This window comes from Papaver somniferum, chromosome 3 (assembly GCF_003573695.1).
Source record: "Papaver somniferum cultivar HN1 chromosome 3, ASM357369v1, whole genome shotgun sequence".
Classification (NCBI taxonomy): Eukaryota; Viridiplantae; Streptophyta; class Magnoliopsida; order Ranunculales; family Papaveraceae; genus Papaver; species Papaver somniferum.
In genome coordinates, this window is record NC_039360.1 from 83573409 (window position 1) to 83587451 (window position 14043).

General features: G+C 36.9%; 3 protein-coding genes and 1 long non-coding RNA gene across 4 annotated transcripts; 2 read left to right on the forward strand and 2 right to left on the reverse strand.

The window, feature by feature from the left end:
• Positions 1 to 240: 240 nt before the first annotated feature.
• LOC113356685 lies at positions 241 to 1559 on the reverse strand. Its single transcript, XR_003363098.1, has 2 exons — positions 719 to 1559; positions 241 to 593 (listed from the first exon to the last, which is right to left on the reverse strand). It is a non-coding gene; the product is annotated as an uncharacterized LOC113356685 (long non-coding RNA).
• Positions 1560 to 1746: 187 nt separating this feature from the next.
• Positions 1747 to 4863, forward strand: LOC113356684 (ADP-ribosylation factor-like protein 8a). Its single transcript, XM_026599894.1, has 6 exons — positions 1747 to 1922; positions 3014 to 3095; positions 3177 to 3209; positions 3358 to 3479; positions 4139 to 4300; positions 4419 to 4863. Exons 1-6 carry the CDS (start codon positions 1885 to 1887, stop codon positions 4534 to 4536), a joined length of 555 nt encoding a protein of 184 aa, XP_026455679.1. The 5' UTR covers positions 1747 to 1884; the 3' UTR covers positions 4537 to 4863.
• A 218-nt stretch (positions 4864 to 5081) lies between these two features.
• Positions 5082 to 10425, forward strand: LOC113356687 (surfeit locus protein 1-like). Its single transcript, XM_026599895.1, has 6 exons — positions 5082 to 5400; positions 5499 to 5590; positions 5954 to 6198; positions 9086 to 9266; positions 9347 to 9633; positions 10105 to 10425. Exons 1-6 carry the CDS (start codon positions 5250 to 5252, stop codon positions 10172 to 10174), a joined length of 1026 nt encoding a protein of 341 aa, XP_026455680.1. The 5' UTR covers positions 5082 to 5249; the 3' UTR covers positions 10175 to 10425.
• Positions 10426 to 12200: 1775 nt separating this feature from the next.
• Positions 12201 to 12953, reverse strand: LOC113359682 (F-box protein At5g49610-like). Its single transcript, XM_026603275.1, has one exon. It carries the CDS (start codon positions 12951 to 12953, stop codon positions 12201 to 12203), a length of 753 nt encoding a protein of 250 aa, XP_026459060.1.
• Positions 12954 to 14043: the final 1090 nt, after the last annotated feature.

Sequence of the window (14043 nt, forward strand, 5' to 3'; positions counted from 1 at the left end):
CTACTGTACAGTAGGCAGTAGCTAGTGATCTTGTAAACTCTGTTTAGTTTCATCACTAAAATCCTAAGTTTGGTGACCAAAAATCACCAATTTTTTAACTGACGGTGACCCTGTTGCCTATACAGCTTCATGAACAGGACCATCTCTCTTATGAATACCACAGCTTCTCACATTTATCTCCAAGTCAAACCCACATTTTCTCTAACAATTAATCTCTAAACACTTTCCTTTTCATTTACATTTTCCCACAACATTCTTTTCTTCTCTTTTCATATTCATTCAAATGGCTGCTCCATTGAGAATGATATAAATGGTTCTTCTAGTAGTCCTTGTGACTGCATTCACGACACATGTAACGGCTCAATCTAGTTGTACAAATGTGATCACGGGCATGGCACCTTGTCTTACCTACATAACATGAAATTCCTCAACCCCATCATCTTCCTGTTGTTCACAACTTACTAGTGTGGTTCAAACACAACCAGAGTGCCTTTGCTCAATCCTTAATACTGGTGCCGGTGCCGCATTAGGTCTTGCAATTAGTCGAACACTAGCTCTTGCTCTTCCTGGTGCTTGTAATGTTCAAACTCCATCTATTGATCGATGCAATGGTAAGTACATACAAAAGGCATTTGAGAAATGAAATCTACTGAGAGCATAAGCAGCAAGACAATGTAAACAGACATGAAGTCAAAGCAAGATCATGGAGGTGTGTTACCTAGCATATGGAAAGAGATGGTGAGATAAAAATTTCGGCACCTCTGTTCTCTGCATGTCAACATATGGCAAGTTTCTCACGATAACGATTTTCCATAAGCCAATGTATCCTCTGTCATCTCGCATATGCCCCTCTGAAGATAGTTTCGATATACTTTGTTTATCAAAAAACATGACAAAACGAACATTCTTCTTTGAATATTCAACTAATCTGCAACATACATAAACTGATAAACATTCTTCTTTGACTCTTCAACTGAGCAAAACCCAATCACATCTCCTCTATCAACAACAAAACTCCATATGAATCGTCACCAGAAGCAACAAATGCATTTCTGATTCCTTCTTCTCAGATCTCGAATCCACCTCAATCAATCTCCGGTTCACAGTAACAGTAGCAATCTTCATTCTCTCTAGCAGTGTCTGTCATCTCCTCTCCGTCTATTTCAGCTTGAAATCACAAGCAACAATGTACCCATCTCCAGATCTAAAATGAGGTTTATCAAATTGGAGAAAACAAACACCCGCAATCAAATCATTAAAATCTGAAGCTACAAAAAGAAAGATTGAATTGAATTTAGGTTATGTCTTCTAGGGTTTTGATTAAATTAGATAGAAAGATATCAAAAGAAAGATGTGGTTAATGGTGTTCTCGTTGTTATATCTCTTGTTTATAGAAGAGATGTGAAAGAAAAGAAAAAAACATAAAATGTTAAAATATGAGTCTGTGCATCGAGAATGGATGCGATAATTAGGTTTTTTTTTGCCGTGGGTTTCACAGCGGAGAAATCTGAGAAAATGGGTCTCAGGGTAATTTCACATAAGATAATTGATTTCCTCCGAAACCGCCGGCTCACGAAGCCAATATTTTTTAGTGGGTCTCATACGGGATGGCCCACACATGGACCGTATGTCCAATAACAAACTTATTGTTATCGATCAATCATTCATCTAATCTACCAACTGCATATACGATATACGAATATACGGGATACGGTATAATTTTGCCAAAAAGATCGATCATCATTCTTCTACTGCTGATAGGTTTGTTTGTTAGGTCAATTGATGAGAGCTGAGAGAATTTCTTAAGACCTCTCTCTCATCATCTCAAAAATAAAAACAGATCGATCTCCATCCAAATCCCTTAATTCTCTTCTGTAATCCACAATGGGAATTTTTGATGTTTTCCTCAATTGGCTTCGAAGGTATAATCTTTTCTATCTCTGTTTCGATTAACATTTTTTTTATGGTCATGGTTTTCTATCCCCCATTCATACTATTGCGAGCTTTGTTATTGATTTTTTTTCCTATCCGCCATTTACCTTGTGGCAGATTTTATTATCTGCAAAAATTGGATGTTTCTTGGTTGGTTTTTGATTTCCTTATGGGGAATTCGACTCTTTGTATTGAGTTGTAAATTTGGTTGCTTTGAATTGAAAATCTTTTTGAAATTGAAAACGGTTGTGTTTGTTATATCTTGTGTGAACTATAATGGAATTATGCCTTTAGATAGTTGTGATGCTCACGTGTTTTATAGTTGGAAATTCAGACACTTTAACAATCGGTTGTTAGGTGGTTTCACATAATTTTATCTTTGTTATCTATTCTTAATGACTTTTGACATGTAAATGATAATTTCCTGGAACATTCGGTTGATATGGTTAGAATTTCTTGGAAAGGTATGGTTGATGTGCTTTGCCTGGCTGAGCCAGAAGAGGGGAAGTAGTTTTGGATATTATATTCCCCAGATTAACTTTGTTAAAACCCAAAGCAGCACCTACTGAGTAGCATCTAATTAAATTGCACTCGGGGCAGAGAGGATAGGGACACACCACCCTTTTGTAACTGAATTTTAAACAGCCTGCACTTGTGGCAGCTCCTCGATAGTTTAGGTATCTAGCCATTTTCACATTTGGGCTCTTAATCTTGGATATTTGTTAGTGCCTTTGGAAGATAATAAGTTCCAGAGGCGATCCTTTTTGTAGTTGAAATCATATTTGCTGGATGGTTTTGATACCAAAGGATAGGCTATGAACTTTGATGCATATATATCAGTGACAGAGCAAATCTCTTTGATTAAGATGTATATAAGTTTGTGGCATTAGAATTTTATTGTCATGCATGGACCATGCCGATATCATGACGGAAAGTTGTACAGAGAAGCATGATTTGCATGACTGGGGTATTCAATGTCTTATAAACTGTTGCATGTGATCAACCGGGATTTTGTGTAAGCTGTTGCTTCGGGTTGTGTGACCTGTTTTTCATAATACATGGGCTTTTCTTCTTTCCACAGCCTATTCTTTAAGCAAGAAATGGAGCTTTCTTTGATCGGACTTCAGAATGCTGGGAAAACTTCGCTTGTCAATGTCGTTGCAGTAAGTAAATGCCTGCTTTAATTTTCTAGTAGCCGCCTGTTTTTGATGCTAATATGAATTCCTTAATTCTATTTCTTGTAGACTGGTGGATACAGCGAAGACATGATTCCTACGGTAAGGAGTCTAGTAGTCTTTCTCTTGTGGTTTACCATGAAGATGTTGGGATTTCATTATTTAACATATCCTACCCTAGATGTGAGAAGGTTTACATATTAGTTGGTACACAGTGTCATATTTTGCATTTGCAATTTGTGGACTACAGATTGGTTTCAATATGAGGAAGGTCACTAAAGGAAATGTCACAATAAAGTTATGGGATCTTGGAGGTCAGCCCCGTTTCCGTAGCATGTGGGAAAGATACTGCCGCGCGGTTTCTGCTATTGTGTATGCATCTAACTTATCATTCATGTTTTTGCACCCAACTTTTCATACGGTATTTATCCTTAAAAAATAATAGTCTATTTATAACAGTGTTTTTCTACAAACAATCAACATGATTCTTGTAAGCTATTGTCCTTCTTGGCTACTTAGTAGATACTAGAAGAGCCTTGGCAATTTCTTCTTTGATGTCTACAAGCATCTTTCTTAAAACTTGGAACTAGGTTTATGGTCATGGAATAAGATAGGTAATTTTAGTCGGTTAACTGTGTTAGTGTAATCATATATTATCTTATATAAGTTCCGCCACTAGCCAAGACTTTTTTTGCCACATATACATGGCACGGTCTTTTAACCAGTTGTAGGCTTAAAAATGGTTTTTAGTGTTTAGGCAATCACTGAATGTACATTATTGTTTCACATCGCCATATGATTACAAATTCTAGTTTTACGTCGTGATTTCTTAGTTTAGAGAACTAGTTGTATATTTTAGAAATATAACTCGTCAATTTGCTATTGATCTTTTTTACTTCGATTAGCCAGCTTTTTGTGAATGTCCAGAAATCACGCGAGCTATTATTCCGGTTACTGGACATTATAAATACATGTAATAGGTTATGGGTATCGAAATGCCAGTTGAAACATCCTACTCTTATTTGTTGCAGATATGTTGTCGATGCTGCTGATCATGATAATCTGTCCATCTCAAGAAGCGAACTTCACGATCTGTTGAGCAAAACCTCACTGAATGGTATCCCGTTGTTGGTTTTGGGTAACAAAGTTGACAAGCCTGAAGCGCTCTCTAAACAAGCTTTAACTGATCAAATGTAAGTGAAGAAACAAAATCTAATACTCTCTGAGAGCGAAATTGCCGTCCAATCTATTAAATTTTATATCCGATTTTCAATCTATGTTTGATTGTTAGCATGGTTTAATCTGTTTCAGGGAGCTGAGGTCAATAACTGATAGGGAAGTTTGTTGCTTTATGATATCGTGCAAAAACTCTACCAACATTGATTCGGTCATTGACTGGCTTGTAAAGCATTCAAAATCAAAGAACTGAAGAAATTGGAAGTTTTTTGTCAGAGTCGGGGACGGCCTGTGAAGGGGGGGCTAACTGAGGCTCTAGCCCGCCCCTTGATTCAACCCAAATCATTTTTAATTAATAGAGGGGGTTTGTACTAAATTAGGTTTAGCCCAATTTTACCTGTTATTAGCCCATGTAATTCATAACACCACCTTATTTTCAGCTCATTTGATTTGAATTCAACAATCATTTTAAGTTTGATTTCAGCCCTCATAGGGTATATCAAGTAAAAACCTTATTTTTCCAACACTTTTGTTAAGATATGTATTTTTATAATGTTTATAATTTCCTATTTTCTCGTTACATACTTTTATTTTTGTTTTTAATATCTATACTTTGGTTTAAAGTTTAAACGTACAAAACTACAAATCATACATTACGCAAAAAGGAAAGCAATAAACCGGGCTCAACACTTGATTTGTTCTGCCGACTAGCCCGACTCATATGGATGCCAACCGAGTCAGAAATACATTGTGACTCGAACGGGTTTCCATCTCAGGAGACAGCAAATAGAGAGAGGGAGGGGCATCAAAAATGACCTTGCTCTTGTCTCGAGTCTCTCATCTCTCTGTGTATGTTTTGCTAAAACCTTTACTTCTCAGCCAAAAAAATTCGTCAAGATCTGAGATCGAAAGCAATTAATATATTTCAGAGAGAAAGAGAAGCCTTAAATGTGATGTACGTGAAGAATGGCTTCGTCAATTTCTAAAACCCGAAACCTTCAAACATACTTCTCAAGTGCTAATAGAATACCTAAACTTACTCCTCTATTCTCCACATCTAATCGGGTTCTTTCCACACTTGCAGAATCTCCAATTGATTCTTCGTTTCAAGCTCAAGGTGCCTTATATCTCCTTTTCTCTCCCTAAAATTTATTATAATTTTTTTATATCTCGTCTAACTTTTCACTTTTCTGTTTTGTTTGATCTGTTCCAAAGAGAAAAAATCATGGTCGAGATATCTTCTTTTCCTTCCTGGTGCTATCACTTTTGGTCTTGGAACTTGGCAAATTTTTCGAAGACAAGACAAGGTAATAATGCATTTTTTTGTGATTTGTCTTTCGTTTGCTACCATACTTGTTAGGGAAAATGTGAGCTTGCAAAGTTGATTTTCCTGTAAAATCATCAAAGCTTAAGTGGTCAATTCTAAATTATGTGTTTAAGTACTGGGGGTTGTTTGAATTTCACGGAGTCACTCTATAACTTTAATTTATGAAGGCAATGCTTCTAGAATCACCTGATTTTACTTTTTATGTACATTCCGAGACGTGTTTTGGTTGATTGGTTGAAGTGATGACATGGAAGTTGTTTGGTTTTACTGAATAGCTGAATTTGTTCTGGTTTTCTTATTTTGTTTGTAATTTCCCGTAATACTCAAATGTTTCTTTTTGTAGGTTGAGATGCTCGACTATAGGAGGAATAGGTTGGGACTCGATCCTGTTGTGTGGAACAACATTTCCTCTTCTTCTTCAAGTGGAGATTCGGGGTCTCTGGAATTTAGGAGAGTGATGTGCGAAGGTATTTTTGATGAGAGTAAGTCAGTTTATATCGGACCTCGTTCCAGGAGTATTTCAGGAGTGACAGAAAATGGCTACTATGTCATTACACCTCTAGTGCCAAACTCAAGTGACCCTAAGAGGTAACTCTGCTGCGGGTAGTCAAAGATGTTCTGGTTTATGGATTATTAGCGTGTCTCTCCTTGAATGTTTGACTATGTTTAGATTACTAGTTTGTGGCTCAGGAACATCCATATTTTCTGTGTTTTATTTTACATGAAACTAGGAATACTAATAATTAGGTTCATCATGTCTTTTATGTGAACTAACCTGAACCATAAGAACAAGAATCTGCCGAATGAACAAGAATCTGCCGAATCTAGGTATAGCTATGGCTGCAAGCAGGTATGAAACATATGTACTTAAAAAGAACAAATTAGTTGAACAACTGCCACAGATAATTATAGAGGAAGGAAAATCAATGAAGAAAGTACTGCAAAAACTAAAACACAATCATGTGAAGAAATAACAAACCAGTGAATGGATCAAAAGTTGTTTAGTCTGCACCACAGAACCCATTTTGATCAGGAGAGATCTTGTTGTTGTTGTTTGAAGAACCAAGAAACATATATTCAGTATTAATGGAAGTTGAAAATGGGTAAGGAGATAAGCTGGTGAAGCTTCCATTGGTGAGATCAAAGCAGTTTTGTTCAGTGGTTAAGCTTGAATTGTCATCCAACTTTCTGTGAACAGTTTGGCTTAGTTTTCTCCTTCTATATACATTTGATTGTTCTCTAAATTTTCTTGCCATTATAACATGCCAGTGATTCTTGACTGCATTATCTGTTCTTCCAGGGAAAAGTCTAGCAATGCCCATTTGTTTACCATATACTCTATGAGCTGACACTCCTCCTCCTCTGTTGATTTTTGGGTCTAACTGGTTGAACCATCTTGATCTACAACTCTTCCCTGAAAACACAAAACAAGAAAATTTGAAGAATCAGAAGAAAAATAGTAATTCATTTTTTAGACCAAAAAACGAGCTTTAATGAGACTAGACACATTTTTTTTTTCAATGTTACCTGATCTTCCCTCCAGCTTCTCCGCAATTAGGTTCCAATTCTGAGGACCATAAAGAGCAACAAGTTCCTTGAGTTTGCTGTCTTCTGCAGGTCTCCAATGTCCTCTGGCACAGAGCTTTGATTGCCCACCATCTATTTCTTTACCATTTACTGAAATACTGTCATATGGGTTTTCTTCATTGATTAAATTACTGTTACTGTTATCTTGATCCATGTTCATACCATTATTTCCTTCAAAACCGTCACTGAAATCAGAGCCTTTCCCATTACCAACACATTTCTCATTGTGATTAAGATGAAGCTGATCTACTATACTGTTGTTGCTGTTAGTGAAAAAAGGAATTCACATACAAGAAGCATTACTAGTTTTCTTACTAACCATTTCTTAATTATTCATAGGACTTGTATATTTACTATGTCTTGAACAAAACCCATTTGGATTAATAGACAAAGAACTAATCTCTGCAAATAAACCCATTGATGGAGCAAAAGAAGTTGAGTTACAGTTCTCTGTAGTAGAAGCAGTGGTACCAGTAGTATACTTGTTGCTGTTGTTGTTGTTCATGTCTTCATATACTTGGTGATGATAGATTATAGCAGCAGTGTTGAACTGTTTCTGCAATGTGATGTTGTTGCATGTACAAAAGAAAAGACTGATCTGATGATGATTTATAAATGTGAATAATTTTTCTCTTGAATTAGTACAAGGGGTCAGTCACAGGAAGAGAAAAAAAGAAGATGTTGTTGCAAGTAAATGGAAATGCTTATTGAAACAGCAAAAGTGTTTTAACATAAACCCACACGACTTCTTCTCTGTTTGAGAGAAAAAGTTCACCACCCTGACTGACTCTGACGTCTATATATGATGCATGCTCTATAATATATATTTCCATGATTATTTTTTTTTTTTTGTTGAAAGCTAATTGGATTGGATCTAGTGGGAGAATTGCTGACAAGTGGGAGGGAGACTCAGACCAGTACTACTACTGCTTTCATGTCAATTCATATAATGGGGTCCGTCCGTCCAACTTATAGTAAATTAGAAAATACGAAGAAAGATTGGATAAAGGCTTCGGAAAATGCCTTTTTTGTTATTTGGCACTGTTAGTACGTAGTATGTACAAGAATTCTAGGATCACCTTAGTACTGTCACAGAGATCACAGAGATCTGATGTCATTTCTACATATATCTGATATCCAAGGGATAGCATTCATTTTTCATCATACTGTGATCGTCTTCTAGTAAAGTAATTATCACATACAAATATCCTTAGTACTTCGGAAAATGCCTTTTTTTTTTGTCGTTTGGCACTGTTAGTACGTAGTATATACAAGAATTCTAGGATCACCTTAGTACTGTCACAGAAATCTGGTGTCATGCCTACATATATCTGATATCTAAGGGATAGCATTCATTTTTCATCATACTGTGTTCGTCTTCTCGTAAAGTAATTATCACATACATATATCCTTAGTACTTCATGGTCTCACCATTCAATTGAGTTACTATAAAACAAAAACATGAGATAAAGAAGCCTAGATGGTGGTGTGAGTTTGTAAACCAACAAGGCAAACTGGGAACTCAAAGGATTTAAGCCTTCTGGTCTTTGATAAAATGTCAGACATCTCTTCGAAAAAACATCCTCCAAAAAGAATCGGTTCCATTAGTTCTTTTATCTCCAATAGGTCGATCATATGGTGGAGGGCATTGCCATTGTGCATTTTATGTAGAACTTTTCAGATTTCATGCTCTGAAAAAGACTGGTTGTCAGTTAACCAAGCTTTGGGTTTTAGCATGTCGGTGGTAACAAAACCTGACTGAAAGGTTATTTGACTCACATAACCAAATTCTTAAATTTGCTTCTTCATGATGCTTCTGCATATATTGCGTAACTGCTCAGCATCTCTTACAACTGAGTTGTCAATTTATTAAGAAATCTATTGTCAGTGTGCAGTCACCAGTTTTGGTTAACAGAGGATGGGCTCCACGCAGCTGGAGAGAGAAGCATCAAAAGGATTCTCAAAATGTTGAACCAGTTTCCAATATAAAAATTGTCGATGATGGAGAAACTGAAGGAAGCTCTAGATGGAAGTTTTGGTCTAAGAAGCCTATAGCTAAAACTGTTGAGGTAGATACTATATCTTCTCTAATTAGGCACATATGGCTATATTAGTTGCAAGATTCTAATCTGTTCGATGCAATCATCAGGATCCAGTAATCTATTCTACTCCTTCTGTGAAAGTTATTGGTGTGATTCGCGGAAGTGAGAAACCTAGTATTTTTGTCCCTGCAAATGATCCCTGTTCCGGTCAGTGGTTCTATGTTGATGTACCTGCGATTGCACGTGCAGCTGGATTGCCCGAGGATACTCTCTATCTTGAAGATATCAATGACAATGTTGATCACGGTAACCCGTACCCTCTCCCAAAGGATGTCAATACTTTGATCCGCAGTTCAACCATGCCACAGGACCATCTCAATTATACACTGACGTGGTATGGTTTCTATCTTGCTGATAACTAAAATTTAGTATCTTCTAATGCTATTTACTTTAAGAGTACTGATGTTGTCCAATTGTACGTAAAGTAAAGTAATTTCCCCAAATAGTCGCATCTAGGAAATCTTATTAGTTAGAAACTGGACACTGACACATCATCTATGTGAACTGTGAAGAATAATTTGGAGATCTCGAAAAGCTAGCTCAAGCATTTTGTGTCTGGAAGAGGGTGCTGTAGGCCTGTAGCCTTAATTTACTCGATATTAGAAATGCATCAATTTTGGAACCTCACTTGAGAAATGTCATTGTTACTTTTCTTGCATCTAACTAAAGGTTAAAAAAATTATTGAAATATTTGAAACCACATCGGCCCAAAAAGCAAGTAGTAGATGTTCAACTAGCATTTTGTAATCTGAAGTTAAGCGTTGTCTAGTGCGTTTCTGTTTAGCTGAAATGTTATTATCCACAGGTATTCTTTATCAGCTGCGGTAACGTTCATGGCTGTGAAGAGGTTAAAGCCCAAAAAGATTCGAAGATAAAAACCTCCTCAATGTAATCGTAGATCGAATATTTTGTTTTTGAATTTATTCTTAGTCAGCCGGTGACAGAATACTGTGACTCAGAATAAGAGAACAGTTAAAATCAAATCATACAATTACACATCTTGGATATACAATTTGGCAGGGATACAATTTGGTTTGTTTATTTTCTGGTTTTGGATGTACAATTTGGCAGGGATACCTGCTAGTTCTTATGGAAACAATGCATGCTGCCATTTGCCAAAATGAAACTACGCTGTACATATTCTTTTACTTTTTGTCATCTTACAAAGCAAATCGCTTTTTTAGTAAAGTGTAGAAGTTGCAGTGTATTGACAGCCATTACTTGAGTTCAAAGACTTGAGAAGATATTGATGACACCAAATGAGAAGAATTCTCAGCGTCGCTTATAATGAAATGGAGGGCAGTCATATTGACGTATGCTCCAGAAAAGTACTCATTTGGTTTAACCAATGAGATAGCCAAATACTTGGGTACAAGGAACACCTTAATAAAACAGATGCAGAGTTTTATTAGGCTGAGGGATCATAGTTTAAAGACGTAGGAATGTTTTAAACATAGGAATGTTTGGGGCTAATTTTCCGTCTGGGGATAATTTTCCATTTAATTCATTTTCAATAGGGTGCTCAGTGATTTCAATAACTCACCTAATCGAGGAAACTTTTTACATCTGGAACAGATGATTCTTTAGGCTTGGGAATGTAGATGATCAGCTGAAAACCCTTATCATTTGCATAAAACCACTTGAACTTTACATGACTCCAAGCATCTAGCTCATAACAATACAGAAACAGTTGCGGGAATGACCCAAGTGAAATGTGATTTCTCAATTTTCCATGTTACGACTGAGATATTTTCAGTTCTTAAACACATTCCATATATATTCATGTCAGCATCAAGTTGGAAAGACAAGAATTCTAAGTGAGATCCAAAAGGCAAAACTTCCTGGTGGCTTTCATCCATTTAACTAATCAATGTGAATAGTTTCAAACCTACAACCCTGTTTGAGCATATTTGTGCACCAAACTGACCACCGTAACTGAACACAAATAAATAATAGTTCAAAACTACCTAAAAGAAAGCATGCATTGCTGTTACTTCTCTTACCATATTCACCCATCCTGCAGGTAGATTATTCATGTGTAAATCTAAAAGAAAGCATGAAAAGCTGTTAATTCTCTTACTGTATTCACCCATCCTGCAGGTAGACTATTCTGGAGTAAATTTAAAAACTGTGGATAATCATCACCATGATTAAATTTAATAACTTCTCCTGCAGGAATGAAGGTTTTCAGAGAACAAATGTTTTCAACTTGAGCGTGCAGCTGATAGTCCATGAAGGGGCAGTAGAATTTGTCATCATCAGCAATACCACGGTCTGGTGGGGACCCCTTTATCTTAGTTTCAAAAGTGACACGACTTTGCCGATTATAGGAGCAAGAGGAGCTTACCACCTCGAGATGTTTTGTTTGCAAATTGTAGAATTTAAGACATTCCCCATCGAACCAATATGCTAACACCTGATCAGAAAAACCCAATATACGTGTAGGAGTAGTATTTTTAGTAGCAGTGGTGGCGTCAAAGTAACAACAGAAGGGAGCTGGGGGTAAACCTAGCTGCTGAACTGAAAAACCAAAAGTCTCCCCCTTGATCCACACTTGCTTGACCTTGTCCTTCAATATATACAGCTGAACCTTAAAACGACAACGGCAAACAAAACAACTCTGACCGATACAATGCTGATGGCAATGACCCATGTTGGTTCGCATTAGCTTTTCAGACCGTGCAACACAAGGATATCCTTTATGCTCCAGAAGATGATGTTCAACAACCAAAGTCCTCCTCGGGGTTGGGGTCACACTGCATTCAATCGGGAGTCGAATGAGTTGAATCTTCTCGTTGTGAATATCGAAGCAGAGCAACATGTCAATCTTATTACCAATATGACCTTCATCATGATTATTGTTGATTATTGCCTCTGCTTCTTCTTCTACTACTTTGTTAGTTATCTTCCAGAAAGACCACTGCAAAGGGTGCCTGGTGTACGAATATTTCCAGTAGCTCTTGTTACAATTCGACTAGGAAAAGGAGATGAACCTGGTGGAGGTGAGATATCAGCAACACTAGTAACAATCTTTCTCCATGAGTTAGTTCCCAAAGTAAACACCATGCACAGAAACTCATCATTGGCTTTTGAAGTAAAAACAATTACAATCTTATACTCTTGTGTTGATGAATCAAAACCAAAACCATGACATAAGTAACGGTATCCCACCTCACCCTGAGGATAAAAATAGGAGAGGGCAAGTGATTCGCACCTGGTTGGGTTAACGACAATCACAACACTCCCACCATCATCAAACTTTTTACGCACTGGAGTAATACAAGCTAAACCATTACAGTAACCTACTAATTCAGTTGTGCCTGGGGAAATTATTTTCATTAACAATCTATGTTTAAAATCATCATCTAAACTGAAAAAGCAAGCTCTTCTCTTCTTGAATGGTACATTAAGGAGATCGAATACTAGTTTTTCTTTGTTTTGAATTAAGTGAATCTCAGCAAATCTTTTATCATTATAAGTTGAATTGTACCATAACTTACAGACGCAACTCCACTGGGCTAGAGTCCAAGCTGGTAATCTGGTGATAATGTTTTCGATTATTATTTCCTGAGGAAGATATGGTGGAAGTTGATCATCATCATCATCATCATCATCATCATCATCATCTTTTTTCATCTCGTTCCGCCTTCTCATCTTTTTCGACATTAAACCCTTAAATAAAATGAAACTTAATTTTATCTCGGCCAAATGGATGATAGTGAACTTCGTAATCGTTTGGTTTCTAATTAGATCACCAATTAAATTGGGAAGAAGCTGAAGAAGACGGAATTGATGGGGTTTTGATTCATGACGAGGAACAAATTGCAGCTGAAGCAGTCAAGTTTTATTCTAATTTATTGAAGAAGAAGAAGAAGAAGAAGACTGAAGTCTGACCACATTGAATTGTTCTTAAGCTAGGCTATTACAGGAATTGTTCTCCTTCTTGGGAGAATGAATTGAAGTGGTGCAGTGACAATTTTGGTGGTAAAGGAGTTGTAAACACTATAAAGAAACTAGCTTTAAATAGTTTCATCTACCACATTTGGAAAGAAAGGAATAAAATGTTGCACTCTTCTCACTCTAGTTCTATGGATGCTGCAAGTTTTAGTATTGTTGCTAATGTCAGACTTAAAGTGGAGGCTCATGGCCTATCAGATGCTGATACTGAAACTGTGAAGAGATTCTTAGCTAGGTGGAATGTTTCTTGCCATCTGCTCAAGAAAAAAGTCACTGCTTGTACTTGGAAATACCCTTTTGAAGATGAAGTCATGATCAATATAGATGGTTCAAGAAGGGATGTTTCAGGGGGATTTGGAGCTATTATTAGGAATGCTAGTGGAGACCCTGTTCCTGCAGCCATTGGTGGCTCCGGTCCTGAAACTATTTTCACTATTGAGTTAATGGGTGCTGAGTTGGGCTTAAAGTTGGCTATTAAGAAGCAGATGACCCTTGTTCATATTGCCACAGATTCAATGGTTGTTTTTAATCTGTTTAACAACAAAGATCCTAAACCAGCGTGGAGCGTTGTGCACTTGTGGAGGCGCATTGAAAGATTGAGAAGGCAATTCAGAAGACTTAGAGAGTCATATTTACAAGGAGACTAATAGAGCAGCTGATGCTCTAGCTGATATGCATCCTAAGGAGAATTTTATTAAGATAGATTTGGGAGCTTTCAGTGAGGAGTTACAAACCATCATTGTTGAGGACAAGAGCTTGAAAGTGTACTTTCGTAGTTAGGTTATTC

Excerpts from the sequence above, each read along its gene's own strand:
- LOC113356684 (XM_026599894.1), top strand. The coding sequence starts at position 1,885 with ATGGGAATTTTTGATGTTTTCCTCAATTGGCTTCGAAG. Across the intron at positions 3,210-3,357 it reads GCGAAGACATGATTCCTACG|ATTGGTTTCAATATGAGGAA; the intron begins GTAAGGAGTCTA and ends TGTGGACTACAG. Across the intron at positions 4,301-4,418 it reads CAAGCTTTAACTGATCAAAT|GGAGCTGAGGTCAATAACTG; the intron begins GTAAGTGAAGAA and ends AATCTGTTTCAG.
- LOC113356687 (XM_026599895.1), top strand. The coding sequence starts at position 5,250 with ATGGCTTCGTCAATTTCTAAAACCCGAAACCTTCAAACATACTTCTCA. Across the intron at positions 5,401-5,498 it reads TTCTTCGTTTCAAGCTCAAG|AGAAAAAATCATGGTCGAGA; the intron begins GTGCCTTATATC and ends TCTGTTCCAAAG. Across the intron at positions 9,634-10,104 it reads CTCAATTATACACTGACGTG|GTATTCTTTATCAGCTGCGG; the intron begins GTATGGTTTCTA and ends TATTATCCACAG.
- LOC113359682 (XM_026603275.1), bottom strand. The coding sequence starts at position 12,953 with ATGAGAAGGCGGAACGAGATGAAAAAAGATGATGATGATGATGATGAT.